At 33.3% G+C, this 26,086-nt stretch overlaps 1 protein-coding gene, 1 long non-coding RNA gene and 1 pseudogene across 2 annotated transcripts; all 3 read right to left on the reverse strand.

Annotated features, from left to right (window-relative positions):
- Positions 1 to 876: 876 nt before the first annotated feature.
- LOC123892869 lies at positions 877 to 4,239 on the reverse strand (annotated as a pseudogene).
- A 4,906-nt stretch (positions 4,240 to 9,145) lies between these two features.
- On the reverse strand, positions 9,146 to 9,743 carry LOC123899464. The gene is made up of 2 exons (XR_006805638.1): positions 9,540 to 9,743; positions 9,146 to 9,433 (listed from the first exon to the last, which is right to left on the reverse strand). It is a non-coding gene; the product is annotated as an uncharacterized LOC123899464 (long non-coding RNA).
- Positions 9,744 to 14,477: 4,734 nt separating this feature from the next.
- On the reverse strand, positions 14,478 to 21,823 carry LOC123918131 (RNA demethylase ALKBH10B). Its single transcript, XM_045970103.1, has 8 exons — positions 20,946 to 21,823; positions 20,152 to 20,274; positions 19,693 to 19,790; positions 19,435 to 19,552; positions 16,816 to 16,938; positions 16,580 to 16,692; positions 16,313 to 16,467; positions 14,478 to 15,450 (listed from the first exon to the last, which is right to left on the reverse strand). The coding sequence occupies exons 1-8, from the start codon at positions 21,538 to 21,540 to the stop codon at positions 14,748 to 14,750; spliced, it is 2,028 nt and encodes a 675-aa protein (XP_045826059.1). The 5' UTR covers positions 21,541 to 21,823; the 3' UTR covers positions 14,478 to 14,747.
- Between the last annotated feature and the right edge of the window lie 4,263 nt (positions 21,824 to 26,086).

Raw genomic sequence — 26,086 nt, forward strand, 5'->3', positions numbered from 1 at the left:
TCCCTCCGTCCCAAAAAGAATGACCCATTTTGAATATATGCACTATTTATATATATTGTTTTGACCATATTTTTCTACTAATAAATAAAAATAAATATTAACATATAAGATGTTGTTAGATTCGTCTCGATGAGTATTTTCAAAATATCAATTTTTTATAATTTTTACTATTATACAATTAAAGATATTAGTCGCCAAAGTTATGCATTGGCATGCGTGTTTCGGTCAACTGGGTCATTCTTTTTGGGACGGAGGGAGTATAATTAGGTGGCTTTCCCTTTCTCCTTTTTCTTTTGGCTAACTTGAGCAATGTTGATGGATTAATTGTTGCTTGCTTCTAGGAATCTTTTTCGTTGTTTCTTTTATAAATCTTTATTTTATTTTGTTTTTGAGTATTTTTTATACTCATGTATTTGCCATTAAAAAAGTACTCCCTCCGTCCCAAAATATAAGCAAAAATAGGTCAATAAAAATTGATGAATTTGGTTTAAAATTTAGTCCAGATACATTCACTTTTGTTGACTCACTTTTGCTTATATTTTGGGACGGAGAGAGTATATAATTAGGATGACAACATATTAGATTATTTGTTTGTTATTTTATGAGAAAGAAGAAAATATGGCTAACATATGTCTGAATTATTGGGGTCACGATGGGTGAGAGCTTCGATTAGATTACAAAATTAAGTCGCCACCTACTAGAAGGTGAAGCATTAACTTAACTTTGACTATGCCACTGTTGTTTACCAGGGGTGTCAGTCTTATTGGCATGCTCATGAATAAAATTTCACTGAAAAATTAAAGAAGTTGTTTTAGATAACGGTCGTTTCAATTTCTTTTATTTATTTTGAAATTTGAAACTGGATCAAAATATAAATTATACATTACAGTTACCACCAGGTCCTCCAAATTCAAGAGCATGCCCAAATCGACTATGTTCATAGTATTTAACTCTATAGCAATTAGGGGCATCACTATTTTCATGAATTGAGGACTTGGCAGGTCCTATATATGCTGATCTGGGTGCATTTCTGTATCCAATATTTATAAAATAACCAGCATGATAAAGGTTACCATCGGGAAAGTATCCCGATGCCATTGGAGGATTAGGAACACCGATAGCAATTGTGCTGCCACCCCACCCCACTTCATCAGCTCCCTTCAAGTTGGTGAACAAAGTTGCCGGAAAATATCCTACCGAATAATTGTTTATGGCCACCCACCATCTGTTGTTCTCCTACACACATAACCATGGATTTTTGTAAATATATAGTACCATTTACGTACATTGTATAATAGTCTTTATTCCTTAAAGTATACATGCCTTTAATTCAAAATTTATAGTAAAAAAGTTTACCAGAAAAATCTCAATTGGCATATCAAACACCGGTCCACCATAGGCAGATATGTTTGGTATAACTCCACCGACGTGATAATGACTTTCGATTTGTACAAATCCTCGACATTGTACGTTGTAGCATCCAGTTTTTTTGAAATTATCTGACTGTTGTCATGTCACATTATATAGTTTGAGGAAATGAAATTTTTTATAGAGACTCAAAATTTAAAGAAGTTTAATAACAAAAGCAAAAATAAAAACAAAAAAGTTTTTTTTTTTACTAAAATAAAAAACAAAAAAGTTATTATACCTAGAATAACTTTTTTTTTTATCAAATAGAGTGCTTTCACATTGTAAGTAAAAATAAACCAAATTAATCAATCACCCCTTACCGTCCATGCTACAAAAAGATGTGTCTTATCATCACCATATATATGGGGAAATACCTGACATCAATTTGAATTTGTATATATGATATGATAAATTAGAGTCTTTTTTATATATAAAAAAAAAATTGATTAAAACTATTCAGTTATATATCAAACAAATTTTAGGATAAATTAAAACTCACATGCCATCCAACAATAATATTATTAGTACCATCCCCACTTTGAATATATATATGAGACGAGCTTGCTTGAGCGATACTTATCTTTGGATTATAAATACTAGTAGTTCCTTTAACTGCATAATAACGTTCACCAGGCACCTTGAGAGAAACATCTGCCTACAAATTCAAAATATGTTAAAGTAGCTAATAAAAAATTGGAACATTAGTTGAAATTTTTTGTACGTATAAACAAACTAAGAACCAAAGGTTAGAGCAGTCCTCCTACATTGTTGTTTCAGTCGCATTCCTTCTTTACTGTTGTTGTATTCACTGCCACAGTTCTCACTGCACAATTACAACTGCATATCACTGTTTCAACTCTAGCCTTAACCATACCAGTATGCTACGTGCGAATTGACATGGTTTCTTAGAAATCCAAGATCAAGAGGCGGTGCGACGATACGGTTGGTGGAGAATAAAGTGGTGATGCATCGACAAGGGAGGCCAAAAGGCAGAGACCTCAATTGGAGATGACACATCCACCACCGTTTGGGCGGAGATGCATGCCGCGGGAAATTACAGGGGTTACAATCGTATGACAAAAGGGTTCAATTGAAAATTTTAGTAAAATATAATTTAAAATTGGATCCATGTGCTGGAAACAAAAAAAAAGGGTTCATGTGTGACGTGTCTGTCGTCGTTTTTGCACGAGCACTTGTATCGTGCACCTTAGCATTTTCCTAAAAAAATTGCTTAAATGTGGCATGTATTTAGACCAGTATTACATTTGATCAAATCGGGTTATTTTTTTGGCTTTAGTGTATTGGTCGGTCGGGACGTCGTGTTAATTTTTTAGAGTTATGTTATATGAACAACTTTTTATGGATAACAATACGACAACCGCATTTTATCTCTCAGCATGTTTTCTAGACGTACAATAAATATTAAAAAATCAAAAAGTGACATGGTTATATGTAAGTTGTTATATATATTTTTGTTTGGTTTTTGTTGTTTAACTATCATTTTTCAATTTTTTATATTCCGACGTGTAACAATTCTATGTATGCTTACATATTATCTAAGGGTTTTTTTTACTTACATGATGAGCTTTGGTTGCAACTAAGATATTATCATTCCGTAAAAATTCAGCACGAATGAGATCATCTTTTGTTGTCCTTCAGATAGGAACTGTTCCGGTTGGACACTCAACTTCATCAAATCCAAATGTGGGATTTGTTGTTGAATTCTTCAAACTTGTTTTATCTTTTTTTATGTAAAAATTAGGTCGTCTCTGCAACAAATGGGGAAAAGAAAATCAACATTGTCATAGAGAATATATAAAACATTAATCAAAAAAGTAAACCAAATTGAAAGTCGTGCAACCTGTAGTTTATGATTCTTTAAAAAAGGATGGTCAAAAGCTGGTTGTTTATTAATATCAACGCAATCAACTATGTATCCAAATTTTGTCTGTAAAAACCACCAAAACCAAACTCAAAAAAATTATATTATAATCATGTTATATAGTGAGATCAAACAAAATCACTAATCAATTAATATATGAGAATAATACATGAATACTCTTGATAGGAGACTTGTTAATAAGCTTTAGTTGTCTTTCCACCTCTAAATCTTCGTTCACTTTAGTATGACTGCCATCAACTAGGCATGGCAATGGGTACCCGCGGGTACGGTTTTTACCTTCCCCGTTCCCCATACCCGAATCATTGATAAATACCCGTTCCCCGCCCATTACCCGACGGGGATGAAAAATTGAACCCAATCCCCGTCCAAAATGGGTTCGGGTATACCCAAATGGGTTCGGGTATCCCCGAACCTAACCCTGCCCTGCTGAACCTTACCCGAACCCAAAATTTTCCTAAACGCTGAGATACATACAATACAAAAAATTTCAAATAATAAAGTACAATACAAACCAAAATTTCATGCATTAAACATACAAATGAAATGATATTCTAAAATATCAAACCAAAATTATAAAAACCATAAAATAGTACCGGTACAAACCAATATTCCAAAATATAGTAATTTTATATAAACGGGCGGGTTCGGGGACGGGTTCGGGGTGGGTACCAATATCTCCGTTACCCGCCCCATCCCCATGTTTTGAAATCGGGGAAAACCCAAACCCGAACCCAAACCCAGTCAAATCGGTTTTTCCCCGTCAAACTCGGGGTGGGTTCGGGCGGGTACCCGCGGGTACGGGTTCTGTTGCCATGCCTACCATCAACTCTATGGCTTGTAATAGTCACCAAACATAAAACTAATAAGAAAAATATGTTAATCATTTTCACAATTTTGTTATCGAACAAAAGCACTTGGTGATCCATAAACAATTAGTATTTCCCATTTATATGTCAATGGTGCAAGACAAATAAGAATATAGTAAAGGACATTAATTATTATGTTTTAATAAAGGACATTATTTATATTTGTTTCAATAAAGGACATTAATTATTATGTTTTTTTTTTTGCTTTACATTAATTATTATGTTGGTCAATAAATTCAATACATAACCTATTAAAGGAAAATCAAATAAACGCTCAAAGGGTCGACACACGTTTGGAAAATACTATTACTACTAATAGTTACGGAACACATTTCCATTTTTTTTTTTTTTTTTGAAACAACACATTTCCAATCTTGCATTTTTTCAAAATTTTGCTTTTTATATAAAATTTGTCTCTTTTTTTAGTGCAAAGACTCATTTTAGTCTCTCTCTCTCACAAATTTTTGATGATTTAATTCAGTCCCTCACAAAATAAAAATCAAATTACTGCCGACATTGAAACCAACTTCCTTAATTATTTTTTTGAAACGGTCAACTTCCTTAATTATTGATTTGTTTAAAGGCTGATCTTTTGTACAAGAGCTCTTTTTTGGTAACAATAGCTCTTTTATATAGAAACAAATTATATTTATGAAACAAAGTAGTAATAATTTATGAATATTATGTTTGAAAATGTAATCATCTATGAAGTGATATCATATGATAATTCTTTCTTGGCTTAAATGCAGGTTTACCCCCTGTTTTGATTAAATCGGAATTTTACCCCCTGATAACAAATTAGCAAGTGTACTAATTTATCGTTAAGTAATAAAATTTATAAAGTTCGTATCTGCATGGATTGTTTCAATCTTGACAAAACAATTGTATCGTATTTAAGACGTAAATAAAAAGGGGGGTTTTCTTTGGTTTGAAGTTCTTATCATAAACTTAAAATTGACTTAGAATTCAAATTGATGAAGAGAAGTGATTGGTCCTTATTGGTTCATCTAATTACTATTTTTCTTGGTAATTTCATGTATGATTACAAATTACTCAATTTAATTTCACGATTAGATTAAATCAAAAATGATTATGCCCAATGTCTTGGTAACATAATCTTCTCCCTTGATCAACGATTCTAATGTCTTAGGTAATCTATGATCAATTGAGGTTTACAAACTTTAATCTATAAAATCTCAATTAACAATCTGAAATGTCTTAAGGGAAAGTTAATTGATCAATCATTCCTAAATCGATCATTCATTCCTATCGTCATAGTAAAACAAATAATTGAAATCATCACACAATTGATCAAGTCATGTAAAGCATTAAGCACAAGGAAAAATTGAAGAAACTAACTTCGTAATTCATTGATCATAACATATGATAATCACATGGTTCAAGAAAAATAATAATCAGAATCCCCTAAGAACCAATCATGAGAATTTAGCTAGACATCATACTAAAGAAACAATGAAATAAAGATAAAACCATGTAATATAGTGTGCAGGCTTGGTGTGCGAGCTGCTTGTTTCAATTCATCCTTCACCACTGATCTAACCTGATGATCAGAAAAGGTTGATGGCTGGTCCGTTGAGCAAATCGTCCACCGGAGGGGGGTTTGTACCTGCAGGCACTCCGATGCTTAAGTCAGCAAGAGAATGAGATAGATACAAGAGAGAAGAGAGAGAAAGTGAAGTGTGGAATGAATTAGAATATCTGGCTCTCCTGTCTAGGAGAGCTTATATAGTTGCCCCCGGCGCTGGGCCAAAGGTTGGTCTATTGGGCTGGAATAACCGACCCAATAGACTCAACTGCCAAGATAGTCCCTGTATCGTAGGGGAGGCCGTTATTCGCCTCTATCTTGGTTGGAACCGCTCCATTATTCGCGGGTAATGGATAAGTTCGCTGGATGGGGTCGTGGTTGAATGGATCAACACGCGTGGTTAGATGGGCACATGTTTAACGTGCTACTTATCCGTTATGTCGAGGAGGACACGTCATTGGCTGATGTGTCGGGGAAGTCTCTCCTTATTGGGTTGTGCCCCAAATGTCGGGAAAGAGGATAATTGGGCCAGCTCTTGGCCCAGTCCAGAACAGGAGCCCCCCAAGTCGTTGCTCCTAGGCATAGGAGTAATGACTTAAGGTTCAGGCTTGTATGTCGAGGAAATGTTTTCCCCGTCAATCCTAGGAGGAATTAGTAACTTGCCCACAGCGACTCTTGATCGTTTGCGCGAGGAGAATTTATATGTTGCTCGTAAATTCCTCCGTGACACGACGAGGAGAGTTTCCCAAGGAGGAACCTTACTTTTGCTCGTAATGCGTGCCATATCATTCCCTTCAAAACCTTATCGGCGACCTTATTGGTGAAAAAAAATCAAACGCATATATATTGGCGTGTTGTTGATAATAAATTTGAAAATGGCTAAGGCAGGACTCGGACACACACACATTCATTTAAAGCTACAATCATTACCACTATATATATATATATATATATATATATATATATATATATATATATATTATTTAGAATTCCATCCTAGAAAAGTGACGCAAAACAAAAAAATAAGAAACCTTACCCTTTTATTTTTATACTTTTTCTTTTTTTCTTAAACAAATGGCGTGCAGAGGGTAACCTTATGCAACGACCTAAATATATTAAAATGAAAATAAAACATAATACGTAATACTGGGGGACAAGAACCAAAACTCAGTCAAACCACATAGTCAGTACTAATTGAGTATGAAGATAATCTATATACAACGAATTAAAAGTGGTCTTAAAAAACAGAAGCAAAAGCATTCACATCACAGACAATATTCAGCGAACCCACGTGCGGATGCGAAACAAATAGCAAATAAAGTGGTGTGTGTGCATCTACAACTTAAAAAGGTGAATGAACGACCGCCAACACGGACCGAATCACGTACCACAACTCCCTTCCAAAAACTACAGCAAGCATGGGGCCCTTTCAAGCCAAACAACGACTGAATCAGATAGCCAACACGAAGCCGAAACCAAGCACCAACCTATCACTGTGAGAAAAAACAGCAATAACGCGGGCCATTTCCAGCCAACAAGTCCCAATTCAGACACAAAGTACTGAAGCGGATATCAAGACAGTGAATCGAAAACTCAAGAGCACCTGATGAAACTAGATCGAGGGATGAATCCAACAACGGTACAAAGCTTAAGATGCAAAACAGAACCAAGTCTGCAACCAATGATGGCGTAGACTGCTTACTCAGCCCCATAGGGGTTTTGAAGGACCGTCGGCGTTGAAACAGTAGCCTTCTTAGCGGCACGGTTGGTGTCAAGCAGATCGGAAGACCAGTTACTCAAACCAACCACCTAGAAGAGATCCAATACCGGAGATTTAAATGCACCGGAGGGTCGAATACCGGAAGAAAAAGCAGTTAAGTCAAGTCAACAATGTGAATGTTATTGCAACTATTACGGCATAACCCACTTTATATGTTATTCGTTCATGTACCGCTCATTTTACTGTCGCTCATTTATATCATTTTTTTTTTAAGTAGCGTAGTGGATAGAAAATTCACCTTAAAGGTGAATAAGTAGAGTGTCCCTACCAACTGAATTAAGTTCACGGTTGAATCATTTTTCTGAACATGATGAATTTTGTTTCTGTGTTGAATTATTTTGCCCAGGCTCCGTCACTGATCATCACTACGACCTCCGCCATTGGAATTCCGGTGACTGGAGTGCCACCAACATCGGTGGATGTTTGATGCCATTAATTTTCAAGAAAGATTCAATTTTTAAAAGCGTATTTTGGTAAATTGGGCAGATGTTTTGGAGTCTGGAGTAATATCATCAATCGTAAACTCTACTAATAGGTGTATATAATGTCGACGGTAAATAATTTTCCCTTTGGAGTAAATCCATGTCACCAAGAAAAGGTTCATTTGGTAAAGGAAAATACTTGTTGGTACGACAACCAACAAGCACGACTAGAGACGAATAAATAGCAACCATCCGATGAATTCTGTAAAGGTGCAACTTGTATTTTCTCTATCCTGTGTATTTCATTTCATCCCTTGATTTCCGTGTCGTTCCACTTTGTTGTTGTACAAGTCGTGCTATATAGCACTTCTCTTTGGTAAAATCTAATACCAAAATTGAGATACTTAGTTAATTGTGTGATATAAACCACACTTCTCAATTTTAGTTGTGATCATGCTAGTAGTTTCTCGTGGACTTTTATAATTTATGGTCTAGTATGTAACTTGAGTTTTTAGCCTTTAATTTAAGTTTAGTAAAAAAAAACCGTTAATTTAGGTTTGTATGTCACCAACTAGGGAATTTTTTTTTTTTACTAAGAGAGGATTATTTCAATATATTAATTTTTTATAATTATTATATATGCATATGTCGATATATATATATTGGTGTCGCTGAAAACCTGATGCCCTCTGTCACCGCTCCTCCGAAATCCCTGGGAACACGTAGCGGAAAAATCACTTTTGCTCACAGATGTGGGGCAAGAGCGAGCCTGAACTGGGGTTCATTGACAGTCAATTATCACCTCATGTGGTGGTGTTGGAAGTGGCGGTGAAGAATGATGTGGAGGTTCGACGTCATTCAAATTCGTCATATTTTTTGTCACTGGTATCCTCTTGGGAATTAATTAATGCTATTTATATTGAAACTTCTAAATAAGCTTGGTTACTCTAATTTAGTCTCTCATGTTTATTTGCCTTTAGATTGTATTAATTTGTTTTCTTTCATGAAAATGGTTGTTGATTAAACCATTAATCTTAATCGATTTTAATAATATGTCAAATAATTTTAAAAGTTAACATGAAAAATTTATAACATGTAAAATTTTAATCTCACCGTGAATTTTATAAAATTTGTATTTGTATTCCTTATTATATTCAATTATCAACATCTTAAAGTAAAAAATCATAATTTCAAGATTCGTGAAATTAAAAAAAGAAAGAAAAAAAAAGCAAATTACACATTTATTGAGTGCAACGTAAATTACACATTTATTGAGTGCAACTTTGGAATATTTTAACATATATGTTGTATTTCATTAATTTTTTAGTAGAGAAAGAACTCGTTCATCCTTGCATGGCGTAACTATATCTCGTTTTGGGTCAGCTAATCATCAATCAACACGTGGTGGTCCTACAGAAAGTCTCCAACATTTGCCATGATAACAAACATACTTGGGATGAATAGCTAATTGTGGACAATCCTTATCAGATTCGCAATTAATTGTGGCTGTAATAATGAAAAATGACAATAAAACAATTATTCCAAAAAAATGAGATAAATATTGTTGACAAACTAAAGAAAGAAATTTGAAACAGATGAAAAAATAACTTACATTTTTGAGCCATTGCAACGAGAAATAAGGAAAATAATAAAATCATGGTACACACAAATTTTAGAGTTTTAACCATATTTTTTCTCTCTTTGCATTTAACAAACAAAATATGATTTAATCGATCTATATAATGTATGAAGTGCATGTTGTGTTATACAATATTAAATATTTTTAATGCTTAAGAATTTTTAAAAAACCATACCTAAAATTGTAATTATTATTAAGTGTCTTTTAAGTTGATCAATGCGTTGTTTTTGTTCCTTTAGCAACCTTACTAATCATTAGAATTAAGTTATTAATTATTATTCATTAAAAGTAATTATTAAGTATTAGATTTCCATCCTTTGCAGTCAGGAAGGGAAAATTTATTTTAAAATATAATAACGCACAAACTAAATTAATAGTACCTAAAATTATCAAGTCAAACCTACCAAAAAATAAAGTATCATGGAGATATGGAGAAAATATCTAAGATAAAGTTATGGTTTATTGAAGAAATGTTGTTCTGTTGAGCTTGTTGATCGGGTATAAGGTTCACAATAGTTTGTCTTATCAGTTATTTGTATTAAATCAAAGAGGACAGAAAATATAAAATAATTATTTTTGTATATAATGTAAAAAATGAATATTTTAATCTAAGATTAAATTTTATGCAAAGATTAAAATGGACTAGAACTATAGTTACGAGTATAGATAACTAATCTATTGATACTCATATAATATTTTATAAACATTAACAATATATAACTATTATTTTAGGGGCCTAAAAATTAATCTATTAATATAAATCTGATATTTTGTGGATATAAATAATATATAAGTAATATTATAGGACATCAAAATTTTGAGTTGAGACCCTCAAAATTTTGAGACCTGATGTCGTTGCACATCTCACACATGTGTGCAGGCCGGCTCTGCTTGTCGATTGTTAAAGCTTTTCTTTGAAGTTTTTAATTACTTTTTCGGACTTAAATTCAATTTCAATAAAAGCAACATCTTTGGGATTAATTTAGATTCACAGTTCATGGATGCAGCCTCAAATTTTCTGTCGTTTAGTGTAACACCCGATATAGATTGCCTAGAATATCGATAGAAGTATACATAACTGAATCGGAATACAATAAAATTACATTGCATAAAGTCCAAATACATGGTTAGGATTACATAAGTCCATGAAAGGAATTCGTAACTGAGCTAACAACCGACATAATAAACAACATAAATCTTGTAATAATACAAGATAACATAACTAATGCTTACCTAAAATGTAAGAATAATATGACGTCAGCTCAAAGCGAAATCCACGTACTTGAACTTCACGTTCCTCAGCCACGATGCTCCAATCAACATGTTGTTTGAAAAAATTAAGTAGGTGTGGGATGAGACTACTAAGCCTCGGTGAGCTTCTACTACCCAACTAATGATGATTACACCGGGGCACCTGAATGTCAGTTTCTAACATAATCTGATATTTTCATCACATAATAATATAAAGCACCAAAGGTGTAACACTTATTATTATCTCGTTCGTTTTAACCATCAAGTACACTCTGAGGCAAGCCGGTCTCAAAATGCCTGCTATTGTGTAATTGGATAAGTATATAAGTCTGTTTCGCCTAGGCTCACATTTAATTAACATAAATATGGAGTAAGGAGACTCCTCTTACATGAATTTTTCCTGATTGACATATTCTAACTTAATATTCCAAGTTATCCTACCCAAAATAAAAGAAAACCTTCCCGAGGTAATTCTAAATTGTCATAATTTCCTGAACATAAGTTCCTGAAGGTGATTAACACTCTGATTACATAATATTGTTACGTTGCTTATAGAAATATTCGAGAATAGTCAAAAAGATATAATATTTCAAACTCTTACTCAGTCAATTAAGCATTACATATTCAGTTCTGGAATCATTCACCTAACTTTTTTTTTGACAAAAAAAAAAGTTAAACTCACATTTTAGCTTATTCCGCAAAATCCATGCCAAAACCTGAAAGCAGTTTCCAGTATCAATATCCAAACTTCAAACGTGTTTTCCGAACCATTTCTAATCCAAAACATTCCAGATTTATATTCATACTGAAGGGAATTAAGTGTCGAATCCGAAAATACAACAATTATACACAGAAACAACTATGAGTCTATTAGCACCTGTACTGTCATACGCATCAGTTTTTTAACTAAAATTCCATAAAATTCAGCCATAACAGTTTAATAAGGTTGCTAAATCACTTTTCCATGATAATTTCTTAAATGCCAAATTCTAATCTGATTCCATTCTTCAAAAATTCAAACTTAAACCAAGAAACTCACCTCAGCTGGTTTTCAAACTCAAAATTGAAGGAACTTGATGCGGCAGCGTTGTTAGACAATGTGGCTCTAACGTACCGCATGCAAAGATGATAAATGGGTTTGGAAGAATTACACTCCTATTGGTTTTTCCTGTGAAATCTACATACAATTTGCTGCAAGGTGTGATGAGGGGTTGCATGATGAAACTTCTAAGCAGTTGTGAAAACCTCTACACACTATTTTATTATTTTCTCTTTCTATTTTTTATTTATCATGTGTGTAACCAAATATTTTGATCAAAATCTAGCGTCGACTTAAGACTTTCTCTGAGGTTATGTTTGGACCGATGGAATGAGAAACGATCTTAAAGTAAAAGCTTTTCGGACTTATCATGTAATACCTAGCCAGGTAGCCAGATTAGCACCATTTTTTATTTGAAAAATGTTGAGGCTTTTGATTCTGGTGCTTTTTGAAAATGAATGTCCCAAATTTGAGTTTCTTAAATTGTTTTGGATCATACTATTTCAATTGTTTTTTGCAATGATGTCAAAACGTGGTGCTATAGCCTATATTGCTATGGCATAATGGAATCTGAACAAACTCCTATTGTTCTGCAGTATACTGTTTATTACAGCTACAAAGTGTTGTCAAATAGCGGCGCTATAGTATAGCAGAATTTGAGAAAATCGCAATTTTCTGTAATCCGCAATTGACACCATTGTAGGCCACATGAACTTTCGAAAGGCACCGCAGGGAATGGCTTTTTTAGCTTTTACGGATGTCAAAAATATAAAGAACCTTTATATTCTGTTTAATTCTTACATTTATCCTAAAATTGTATACCTGTATATCAATACGGAACATTTAGTTTTGGAATTTTGGATATCGAAAGCGGATTTAATATGATATTCAACAAGCACCCTTCTAATAGATAAGCAATATGCTGCACCTCTTATCGCATTTTCTCACAACAAATTTCAAATAACCTCCAACAGTATCCTTAACATGTAGCATCTGATATAGAACCTAACTGTTCTGCATGTTTTTGGCAGGGTTATATAGTTTACTCTGTAAAAAGAAACTTAAATCAGCGTATATTGGTGTTTCTGGAAATGAAATTAAGATTTTGAAGGCATCTGGTGTGGAGGTTAGTCTTAAGTACTGTATGTACCACTCCATGATTTCACAAATTTACATCTAGGCATCTTAATTATCTTATGTATGTTTCAACCAATTTTATAACTTGTCAGTTGGTAGTTTTCCATTTATTTTGCTTCAATTTGATGACAAGAAAATAATTTTAGCTATTCCTTGTTCTTTGTGATTCATATGCTGATCTTATTGTGACCTCCCATTTGACTTTCATGAAGGTCATTGTAGCCATTTTATATGATCTTTGACTTGCTTTATTTGATTTCTGTCTCTGATTATGCTTTTCCTTGGTGATTTATATTCGTAATGAAGTTGTGAATGGTAACTTTTTAACACATTTTTCCAAAGACTCTCAAGGTGTAAGTCTTCATAGTTTATAGTACAAATATTATCTGTAACTGATAAGAAAAGGCATGCATGTAAATCCACAAGTTAATATGTTAAATGAGTTTGGATCCCACTCCCAAAAGTTAACTTAAATGATAAGGGTGCTCGTGCCCGAACACATATATACATTGCACATGATAAGGGTGCTCGTGCCCGAGCATCTAATCCACTGTCCTCCCACCTTTAATTGCATACATAAATGAATGGAGTTGTTTTTTCCCCTTCATTGTCACCTGCCACTATTGGCTTTACCATCATCATTGTTGGGAAATGTGGGAACAATATAATGAAAGGATAGATCCAACGATGTGCTATTCAATTTTACATAGTTTTTTAGCAGGCTATTTGTGTAATTTTTATGTAGTAACTAGTAAAATTTGATTCATTCCATTAAGTTTAGGGAAAAGAAAAATGTTGCTTTATTGATCTTTATTCACTGAGAAATGAGAAACTTGTACATATTGGCTTGTGTTCTTTTTCCATGCAATGCTTCTCCATGCAAGATGTATATTTATGTTTGGAAGATGTAAATGAGTGGAAGGAAGGGAAAGGAGGGAAGGGGAGTGATTAAAGAGAAAATTGATTATTAGCAAATGATGTGTGCATTTTGGTGTGGTTTTTTCATTAAATTTGAACTCAAGATCTCCGATTTAAGTGTCTGTTAAATAGTGTTTGTCACTCTATTTCCTAACTAAAAAATAACATGACACATTCTAGCACAGAGGGGGTACAGAAGTATGCGAGTGATGTAGATCCAGTCTCCTGAACCAAATTTAGTGAATTTCACGGCAAACCTCCATCCATCAATTAGAGTAACAACTCAGTTACTGTTTGTTTTAGTTAGAAGCAGTTAGGACTTCATTATAACCAAGTTAGATATTGACCAATATGCTACTATTCAGTTAGAGTAACTCTAGCTACATCAGCCAATACATGAGAAGCTCAGAGAAGCTTATCAAGAATCTAACATTCAATAGCAAAATGTGTTGAAGAATTTTCTGAAAAATTAAATATGAAGCCAATACATGATTAAATATTTTCTGAAAAATTAGTTGAAGCAAGCATTACCACAATAAAAATCAATAGCAAAATGTGCAAAAGAATTCAGTGGAAACATCTAAATCTGAATTAAGAATGAGTTTTATCTTACTATAGAAGTTATAAATATTAAGACAACAAAAAGAAGGAATGAAGCAAACAAAGAAAGGATTTTGAAGAGAACCAAAATGTTCTGAATCGTTCCTTTGTTCTCTCCTTTGCAGTATAATGTTATCTCCGATATTGCCGCTTTTTACATTTTGATTCAAACTCAAATTAAGTTCTTAGTCTGTCTCTTTCCTTTGATAATAAACCTTCCTTCTATCTCTAGTGTCTCATTGGCTTGCAACAGTTTCTCCATTGTTTTCCCCTTCTTCCACTATAGCTTGTTCAACTTCAGTTCCATCTGTATTTCCATTGCATTCTCGCCTTTGCAGATTTCCATCCTTTTTACCGTTTGGTGAACCATTAGTATTTTTATGATTAGTTTTCCCGTTTTCCTTAATCGATGAGTTTTGGGTTCCACCAACGCCTACGTTCACTTCAGTTAAGGTACCTTGCAAGTGCTGAGATGAATTAGCTGAGCCAGATGGAGGGAGGAAGACTCCTGTGCCGGGAACGACAACTCGAGGAGGAGGAGGATGCCTTGGAGGAGCCGCGTTCCATGCTGTGGAGCCAGTAGGGATCGGCACAGGTGTAGCAAATTGCATGGGAGGTGCAACTGGCACTGGCACAAATAATGGCTGCATGCTATTAGGAGGAGCATGTAGGGATGGAGCAGGCAGTACCCCAGTTACTGGAACTGCGGAATAATGCTTAGGAGCTAATGGACGATGATTGATATGATTCGGAGATCTGCTCGGTGTGGCTGACGATGACCAATGTGATGTTGCCGGTGATACAAAACCTTGAGCATCAATTGGCAGGGACTTTTTTGGTAAAGACTTTGTAAAAGTAACAAGTATGCGTTGTTTGTGAATAGAAGGAATAGCATGTTTAGCAAAATCAGCTGACTTCCCTTGCATCACTAGAAGGGACCTACAGTTGCCACAGAGTAAAAAATAATAAGTCATAATAATCAAGTGTTGAGTTATTGAATCTGAATAAAGCAAATATAAGCAGTATTATACTCAACGATAAGCAATGTATTTAACTCGACAATCAACCTCCATAAACATAATGGTATAAAACTTTTAAGCTTATTAGGGCACCTAGTATTGAGTAACAGTTGAAAAACTACCCGACCATGACAAATAGTGTCGGTCCCCACACTATGCATGCATCATGGCAGCAAAAACCTTTGAGGACTGACAAAAATATAGAATAGTCTAAAGCCATTGTTTTCAAGCTACTAGAGCCAAATTATAAGCACAGTAGAAACACAGATGTCACAACTAAGAAAGACTGCAAAGAAATGAATAGAAGTCCCTTGAAAACATCTTCAATATGATCTATCCAAAGAACTAAATTGTAAATGCAAACATCAAAATAGAATTATTTTCTTGATTGGAAACAAACAACTAAAAAATACACAAGGTCCCATGGTGCAGGGAATGTCAAGTGATACAGTTATCAGCTACAAACTTCAACTAACATGTTTTAATATAAAAAAAAAAAAAATAAAAAAAAAAAAAAAAACCTACTTAGAAAATGACACCTTTGGTTTTGTCCTAGTACATTTGGATATGTGGCAACCAATGAAAGCAATTTATTCTACCAAATAGTTATTAGGGACTCAACTAAGTTCTAGAGTATAGACATATCTGCAATGGAATTCCACAATTTAACTGGCTTCTATGACTCAAAGATGATCCTAATTACAAAAAATAATAATAACAACAATATCAACATAAAAACTAGCATACAAAACAAGTAACAGAGTAAGGTAAACAAACATTACCCAGGTACAAGAGAAAGCTTGACATTGCCCCTAAAATCCCCATGGTGTTCTGAGACAATTGTTCTACCGAAAGTCATGTCACATTCAGTCAGGAAAAGCGTATAAATAGGCCTTCCAAACCAAGACGGCCAACTGTTTGGCGTTGAGTGATCACCCTATAAATGATTGTAATATAGATACCGGGTTACTTTAGCAAATTTGATATCGTACCAAATTACCAATGTACTCACTCCCTTCCCAAAAAAAAAATAACATAAAAGAAGCTACCTCGTTATAGAAATCCACAATGCACGCATCAGGCTTCACAGTCATCACTTTTGAGGCAGCCATGCGCTCAACGATATCTTGAAACAAGGAAGGAATAGATTCGAAATTCTTATCTGTAAGATTCATTTACTGAATTTCATCAGTCATTGTTATAGAGGTAGGACAAGACAAATAACATAGATGCAGAGAGAAACTATATATTGAGTGAGTGAATGCGTTTGTGATAGAAAACCTACCTTTGAATGATGCAGTCATATTGTCCACATCTGGTGGTGCATCAGCAACGGGAACACCCAATTGAATCATCTCCCTTCCATGCCCTCTCATGGGCCTTTTAGAAGCCACATATGTCTGACTACCTGTTCATAAATTAAAGCATATTAGCAGCTAGAAGTAGCAAATATTTAAAATAAAATAAAATAGAAAAAGGTACTTTGTTCTAGAAAAGGCATTTGAGCTGCAGGGTGTAAAAATAAGTCCTTTATTTCAGTACACATTACACAATGATATGACAACTTTTTTCATTTGAAAAATAAAAACATATATAAAACTGTAATACATTGAATTTAGATTTTTTTAAAAAATCTCCCAGAAAGAATGAAATGGATATAACGGTATGGGTAGATTCTTTTTCAAAGATAGCAATTGTATCCTATTGATTTACTAAGAGCAAAAACAAAACTCTAATTTTATTTTTTTTAGAAACAAAAAGTAGACTAGTGAGCAATCGATACATATTTTACAAAATGCAGACGATAAAACAAATTCTAGAATGGCACACTGCTGGATTCAACTATTTTATGTAAGTATAGATTTTATCTAATTAATGTGTATATATATAAAAATAAGTTGAGTAAATCAAAGGTCACACGATTTAACAGATAGATGGTTGTGAGTAACTGACCATTTAACAGCATCTTAATGGAAGGATATATTGCGGCATTCGTTAAAATCAAAGGAATTAATAGGGATGGCTTAAGAGTTTAGCTATTAGCAGAAGGCCGTAAGTTTAAGTTGTTGAACTTTTGACTTGGGCGTGTTTAGATTACTTTGTTCTGTTTACAGAAAATTTTACAATCAATGTGGAAGAGAGATTTTAACCTAAAAGTTAGTTTGTGAAAATAAATACAACCAAAATATACATTAACAAATACTAGGAGTTAGCAATGGCCATAAAAAAGTAGAAACTTCGTTGGGTTATTGAAACTATACGTAATAGGTAAAAGAACTTTTGCTGTATCAAACAATTTTCAACTTGTGTTGTAACTATGCTTTAGTTTATTGCTTCATGTTCAATAATATCATCATTTGATCTCATTGTTTGTATCCCGAATGTGTACCAAGGCTCATCAGGCCCTCCCAACTCTTTGTGTATCTATCACCTAAAAATCAAATCATGAAAAGTATTTTACTTCAACTCGTAACATAAAATGAGGTGGACCATTTTTTAAAAATGGGGAAAGGAGAAATTGCAATTTATTGAAGTTACACTAATACTCATTTTAAAACTGCCCTGAGGGACCTATAACGTACTACCCAAAAAAAAACCAAAAAAACTCATTGTAAACCAAAAAAAAAAAAAAAAAAAACTGCCCTGAGGGGATTTGAACTATGTCCCTTGGGAGTTACAAAGGTCAAACTCTTACGTTTGAATTGACACCTCATGGACAAAATGAGCAAACCTTTAAATTTGAAAAAGAAGGGTTAAATATATGATTTTGGTCTATAAATCAAAGAATCTCAATATTGGTCCTCAGCCTCATAAAACTTCTTATCCCTTAAATATCTATAATTATCACACTTAGACTTTATGGTCAATAGACATTAAAAGTCAAGTTGAGATGAATAATGAAAATCCACGTAAACATCCTAGTTGAGACTCATTGATGTGCATGTGACCAGTCAATTTACCGCCTCATCTTCATTCATTTTCCTAATCGTCCTCTCCTAACCCCCGTATTGTATACATGTTCAATTGCATCCCCTTTCATTGTTTCTCCTACATCAGATGACGATGGTAAGTGTTGATGACATGTTGGGTTGCGAGCATGTCAATGACATATCAAGTGTGTGCCAATTTTTTTATTTAAAAGGACTTCAATAATCTGCCGACATGTGTTGATTGAAAATCAGTGTGTCGGCTTATTAGAGCACATCACACAGGAGGAAAACTAAAGTATTGATTGGAAGTATTTATTTTTTTTCTCTTCCCCTTTATATGAAACCCTATAACTTCAATTGTGGGATTTCACTAAGGTAGAACATAGAAGAGAATATTTATTGCTGTTTTGTAAGAAAGGGTCCTTTTGAGCCGAAATCCTTTTCTTTAAATATTTTTTCCTCCTGTTATTTCATGGAACTAGGAAGATTTCTCATTATTTTGTTCTGTATCCCTCATCTCTTGATAAAGAATTATTTTATCCAAAAATTAAAAAATATTGAAATGGTTTTACTAAGGCATACTCCTTTTATGGGATCTTAACAAATAGAAAGAAATAATACATATAGTTCACTGCAAGATTCAGAAAATACACAGTACAGTAAATATTTGAAATATTTGACTTGACATAAGCAAATGTCGAGCTCCCGATCAGAAGATGTTAGTTAGCATCAAAGGGAATGCCAAAGAATTCCTTTTGATAACTATTCAACTACTTTAACAAAAGACAAGAAAAATAATACATATATACTATATTATTCACTGATATGACAGCATGGAAAACATGTGCAGAGAGCCCATCAAGTGTTTGCCACACACATCAGAGAAATTATTATAAAAGAACCTAAACAAAGAAAGAAAAACAAAGCAGCGATAGACTCTTCCAATATGAAGACATAAGACACAGTCCACTTACCTTGCAATTGTCCTTTTCTTCCAGCAACCCTCAAATCATTGGCCAATGAAACAAGTTTTGAAACTTCAGTACTATCCAGTAAATTCTCATACAACTTCAGTCCTTCCACCACATTAACCTTAAGTTTAAAAACAAATGCACCATGAAATAAAATAAAAACGATAAAAGAAAAAAGAACATTTTTGTGAGAAGGGATTACACATCGAGCAAAAATGACAAGAAATGATGAAAAGCTATCAAATATTTAAAAGATCCTACCATCTTTCCATCAACCATCTCATTGCTAATAAAAGTTTTTCCTGTGGTAGAACCATTCTCGTTCTTATGTTGATTTTGCATAGAAAGTGAACCATTTTCTGAAAACACAATGTACAAGAGTATCAGTATGATGGAAAACATATCAAAACAATTTTCACCGAAAACTGCATGTATAAAGTAAGGTGACTCTGATTCTATAATTACAAGGTATGCGGAATCTAGAAAGAGAGTATAAGAAACTAGAGATAGATATTTTTTAAAAATCAGGATGTCTATCTGAAGGTAGACAACATGCCAGTGGGGTACAGAGTCTGAGCATTAGCTACTGTTAGAATCTAAGATAATATATACTTCATTCCAAAAAGTCATGTATAAACCTAACATAGTGTGGTGTGCCTTCTAGAATTCAATATACTACTAGTATATCATTATTTGAATCATAGTCAACAGGAATAAAACCTCCAGACTTTGATGCCGATTCTGCATTTACACCCACAGCTTTACATTCTGCGCTGGACAGAGATCCTTGAGAATTAACAGAGGTCTTCAAAATGCCATCAGATTGATGATTTGTTATAGTATCTGCTCAAGCAACCGGTAGATAAAAATTCAAGATGGCTTCAAGCAAAGAGAATATGTTCAAAAACTAACAATCTCTGAAATGTTACTAATTTTAACAGGTCATAAGTCATGTAGATACAAATACAATAATCAATTGAAGTATAATGCACATCATGATTTTATTTGCAGTTTGCATCATGCAACATTGCAGTCAAGGAGCTGACAATGGTCTCCAGCCTGCTCCATAATTGCAACTTAAAACACTAACACAAAATATAGATCATATGAAAAACAAATATTGCACAAAGCTAAAAATAGCAATATTGCCACAACAGATCCAACAATAACATTGTTGTGGTATAATCAATGTTGTCAATCGTTAATAGCCATTTGTTCAAATTCCACTATGCCACAATGCTATAGCTGCTATTTGACAACACTTAATACTAAACAGCGCATATCACAGAACAATAGAATTTGTTCAAATTCTGCAACACTACAGCGCTATAGCACTGCTATTTGACGGCACTATGAATAAATATGCATATCACAGTTTCAAATAGTGATTACAAAAGATACTATGTAACTTAACATTGTGGTTTAACAGTATCCTATGAGTTATGACTATATCTATGATCACAAACCGCAATTTAAAACGATGACTCAAATAATCCAAAAGACCCATCATTTACCTTTCTTCACCTCAACACTTTCTGAACTCTTATCATCCTTACTTCCAACTTTGCCACCAGATTTATATTCTTCACTCTTATCAACTACCTGAGACCCTTTAACTGCATAATTCACTTCACCACGACGAGATTCAACACTAGAATTACTACCTTCCTTAACATTACCACCACCCTCAAACCTCTGCCATTGTCTAACCTTCCTAAACTCCTTAACAACCGGTTTCGCAAACTTCTGTTGCCTCCTCCACGCCACTTGCTGTAAAGCATACCCCACCTCAGAAACCGAAAAATACTGCTGCATAAGAAGCACTTGATTCCAATTAACTCTCCTCTGCTCAATTGCACCAACAACAAAATCATACTCACCACCTTCACCAACAACACGTAAATGCTGAACAAGACAATCAATAATCGCATTCGCAGCTGCGAATTCGCTACGAAGCCAATTCATAAACCCATCTCTCTCATCAACAAACCATTGTTGTGGTTGTGGTTGTTGTTGTTGTTGTGGTCTGTACTGTATCTCACCGCCAGTAACCACTGCCGGAAAATGCTTAATCTCCGGCGTAACTGCATTTCCCATTGGCATTGCCATGAAAACTCAGTCTTTAGCTAGAAATTCAAAGAATATACAAAATTGTACTTGAAGGAATGGGATTTGAAATTGAAGTGATAAAGATGGAAACTTTGATGAGGAAATTAGGGTTTTTTGAAGAGGAGAGTGTGAATTGTGAGATCTGAGAATGAAAATTGGAAGGAAATGGAATGAAAAAGGAAAGTGTGTGATGGTTGTTGAGTAATGAGAAGAAAGGGAGTTTGGTGGTGAATGAATTGAAGATCTAGGGTTAAGATTATTTTATACGCTTTCTTTTCTTATTATTAATTAATTAATTAATTAATATATATTATTATTATTTTTTGATCATCAATTATGATTTTTTTAGATTTTTTAATAATATATAAATTTAGAACGGTTTAAGGTAGAGAAAATCTTATTAATTTAAGAAAAACTTAGATTTATTTTTATTTAAGTGCGTTGGTGAGACTCAAATACGAGACTGTTGAATCTAAGATCTTTTTTATTACGTGTTAGAGAAGAAATGTTTTTTAAGATATTTTTTTATGGTATTAAACGACATAGTATATATTAATGGTTTTTGAGTTTTAAATTGTTTTTCTCTCGGTTTGTTTTTTCACATAAGGATTATTGTTTACGCGCAAGTTTCGTATGCATTTCTTAGCTGTCATGTGTCATCTCTTATTCATTTCTACTAATCGAGAGTGGTGTATCTTATACATGTGGTCATTGCTTATCTATTGCTTTTTCAAGTACATTCCTTAGGTAAGAGACGAAGGTACAAAATCTTTTAGGCTTTGTTTGGATTGGTGGTATGAGATGGAATGGAGTGGTATGTGGTGGTATGAAGTGAAGTTCCATTGTTTGGATTCTTTAAAAATGAATGGAATGGAGTGGTATGTGATGGTATGGATTCCATCCCATTCCATCATTTTCTCTTATTTTTCTTCCCCTCCAATTTGGGGTGTATGGGATGGAATACAAAATGTCCAAACAATGGAATACATTTTATGCTCCATTCCATCCCGCTCCGCTCCATTCCATCTTATTCCATTCCGCTCCATTCCGTTATGTACCATCAATCCAAACGTTTTCTTAGAGAGAAATAAGTTTGTGTTGCTTATAAATGATATGTGATGAAAGACCTAATCAAAAATCTTAAAGAATCTAAAATAAGGAAAAATGCATTTGAGATGCTCTAAATACTAGTATTAGTACGTGGTGGCAAAATATGATGTCGAAATCCAAATAATATAACTTTTATAGTACCCTTTTAAGTCTTTTTTATAAAAATAATTCGTTTTTTAGACTCATTAAATAACTGATGTATTATCATCAAAAAAAAATAACCGATGTATTTTATCTATAATATAGAGTAGATACATCAATTATTTAATGAATATAAAAAATCTATTGTTTCTTATTTAATGAAGTTAGTATTATGTTTAGAGTTTGGAATTCTGATGTTGAAAAGAAGGAAAAAGATAGGAGGATTTTTTGGTGGTTTTGATTTTAGATTGTTTGATTGAGATTTTTCAATTTATATTTCAGGCTTAATTTTATTGATGTTGAAATTTGAGATATTTCATCTTTATTTAATGGTTTTTATCTCTTTTTTTTTTTTTACGGAAAATTAATGGTTTTGATCTTGTGGCTAGTCAAATTTATGCTTTTTCATGCTTGTATATAGAATATAAATTCTAAAATTTTGAAGACTTCTCCACCTTACATTTGCACTTAAAGTCTTTAGTTTTAAATGAACCTAACCAAACTTTTGTCCATTTGTCAATGTTATTAAGATTGATTTTCAGTGGTAAGAAATTTTGATACCGACTTTAATAGTAATGAATAATCACGTTGTGAAAAGTACTAAATGGATGCTTTAAGTGTTGATATTAAAACTTCAACCACATGCTTTTACTTGACTTTCAGCATGACATGTTTTAATTAGTGCAAATATTCTAAGGTTGGGTAAACTTGAGAGAATGAACTTACTTTTATATAATTAAAAAAATAAATGAACTTACTTTAATGTTCACATTGTGAACTTGTGAAAAAATCAGTAAAAATAAAAACTTGTGGAAAAAAGTTCTTATTTGGAACTTATGGGGAAAAAATTATTATTTTGAATGAGTTTTTATTTACATGCAAAATGTGAAAAATACTTATTTAGGTGAAAAGGCTAAAAAGCAGTTGTATTTATTTCATAAGTCAACAATTGTTGATTACAAAAATGAATGATTAATACTCTTTGATAACATCAGGTTATATTAAGTGTTTTTTAGTAAATTTTTATGCTTAATTTACATGGTTTAGAGATTATTATAGCAGAATTTGATACATTATACAGAGTTTAAAGAAAAAAGACACACTGATAAAACCATGGAGAGGAGACTATCCACGGTTTGTGGGTAGTCAAAAGGAAAAGGAAAAGGAAAAAACGGCAACAAACTAGAAACACGGAATTAAGAGCAATGTTTTCGGTTCTATTTTCTTTTCTATGTTGTTTGTTTTCTTTTGTAATGAGTAGCTAAATTTATCTGGATTAGAAATTGTTGATCAACCTCCTTTGAACTATCTAAACCATGCGGTTCATGAGTATTACCTTATGCAATTGAAACTTATATTTATTTATTAATTTTTATGTTTAATGTTTTTCTTTACTTGATCAAGAATTGATTTTAAGGAATAATTCATAACTAGTCGTAGGTTTTATGATTGGATCTAGAATTAATGTTTAATGAAGTAAATTGCTTTAGAGATATAGAATTATTTAGTATGACTAAGAATTTAGCGTTCGTTTATGTTTTGTTATAAGATAAATGCATAATTCATAATTGGTTCCTTAACATGTTTCCTAAGAACACATGTTAACTTTTTTCTTTTTATAATATGATGAGTAGACCTAAGAGACTATGGTGATATATTAAATAAACGGGGTCTTGTGAGCCAAATTGTTGCGAATATAGAAATTCAATTGTCATTTTTAAAACCTTAATTATGAAGAGAGAAATGGAGGGTATTTCCAATAATTTATAGCAGTTTTTCGTCATTATGCAATTCACTCAAAACAATGTGCAAAAATCCCCCATTTTATGCTTTTTAAACGACCTAAGTTCAATCGATAATCTTAGATGCCCAATCCAAATTGGCCGGGCTGCGTTTGATCAGTGGAACGAGTGGATTGCCGTCCATAAGCTGCGAAGTAACGATGATCAGGATGATTCGCCTGTCAGCATCATTCGGTGGGAAAAGCCTCGTATAGGATGGTTAAAGTGCAATGTAGATGCAGCATTTTTTGTCGGTGCAGGTAGGACCGCGATGGGTGCTTGTTTTCGTAATAATTCTGGTGAATTTATGGCTGGAATTACGCAGTGGCGGCAAATGACTTTATCAACAGAGGAGGGTGAAGCATGGGCACTATTGCAAGCTATGAATGAAGCTAAGAGTAGAGGTTTTGAAAGCGTCCAGTTTGAAAGTGACTCTCAAGTGTTGGTTGATGCTATTCGTACCAAACGGCGAGGCAATTCAGAGTTTCTCTCAATCGTTAATGAAATTATTCTTGTTATGTTATCATGTGTAAACTTTGAAGTTAAGTTTATTAGGAGACAAGTGAATTCGGTTGCTCACAATTTAGCTAGGGCGGCCAATTCCTGGACTAGTTTCCATAGATTTGAGATTATTCCTTCATGTATTGAACTTTTGATAATTAATGAAATGCAGTAAGTTTGTTTGGTTCAAAAAAAACAACCTAAGTTCAATATAATTGTTGAGTTAAATAATTAATCTCAATTTGTGTGGAGACCTTACCCATCATTATTATTATTCGAACGATTTGGTACAATTGCCAAATTACTTAGTACTCTTCAAATCCATTTAGTTGAGTGGTGATTAAATTCAATACTTTGTGTATATATTTAAAATAAGGAAAATGTTAACATGTGCACCAAAGACATATGTTAAGAATACAAATGTAATAATATTTTTTTGTAATTTGTGCATTATATTTTTTAAACATTAAATTCTTTTATGTTATTAAATATAAATTTCTATTTTTAGATACTTAACATGTGCCATTGGTGCACATGTTAACATGACCCTTAAAATAATTATACTTGAATGCAAACTGTTATGATTCAAAGATAAAGAGAGAATTGAAGGAAAAGATTCTTCATTATTGAATAGAATGAATTGTTCTTACACTAATCATCACTTATATACAATCATAAAGGATCTACCATAAGCTAAGCTACACTATCCACACAATAACTTGTGCTACAAGTTAGTTACAAACTAGTTAGCTATACAATGTGTAATTCAACTTAGGCTTGATCATGAGCATCACTTAACATCCTCCCACAAGCTGATGCTTGGTATATGTCAAGCAATCCAAGATTGGACAAGAGATTGTTAAACTTTGGTGCAGGCAATGCTTTTGTTAGAAAGTCTGCTAACTGATCATGTGTTGAAATAGGAAGCAACCTCATCAAGCCTTCTTGTACCTTCTCTCTAACAAGGTGACAGTCAATCTCTATATGCTTAGTCCTTTCATGAAAGACAGGAT

The sequence above is a fragment of the Trifolium pratense genome, linkage group LG1 (genome assembly GCF_020283565.1).
Source record: "Trifolium pratense cultivar HEN17-A07 linkage group LG1, ARS_RC_1.1, whole genome shotgun sequence".
In the NCBI taxonomy this organism is placed as follows: domain Eukaryota; kingdom Viridiplantae; phylum Streptophyta; class Magnoliopsida; order Fabales; family Fabaceae; genus Trifolium; species Trifolium pratense.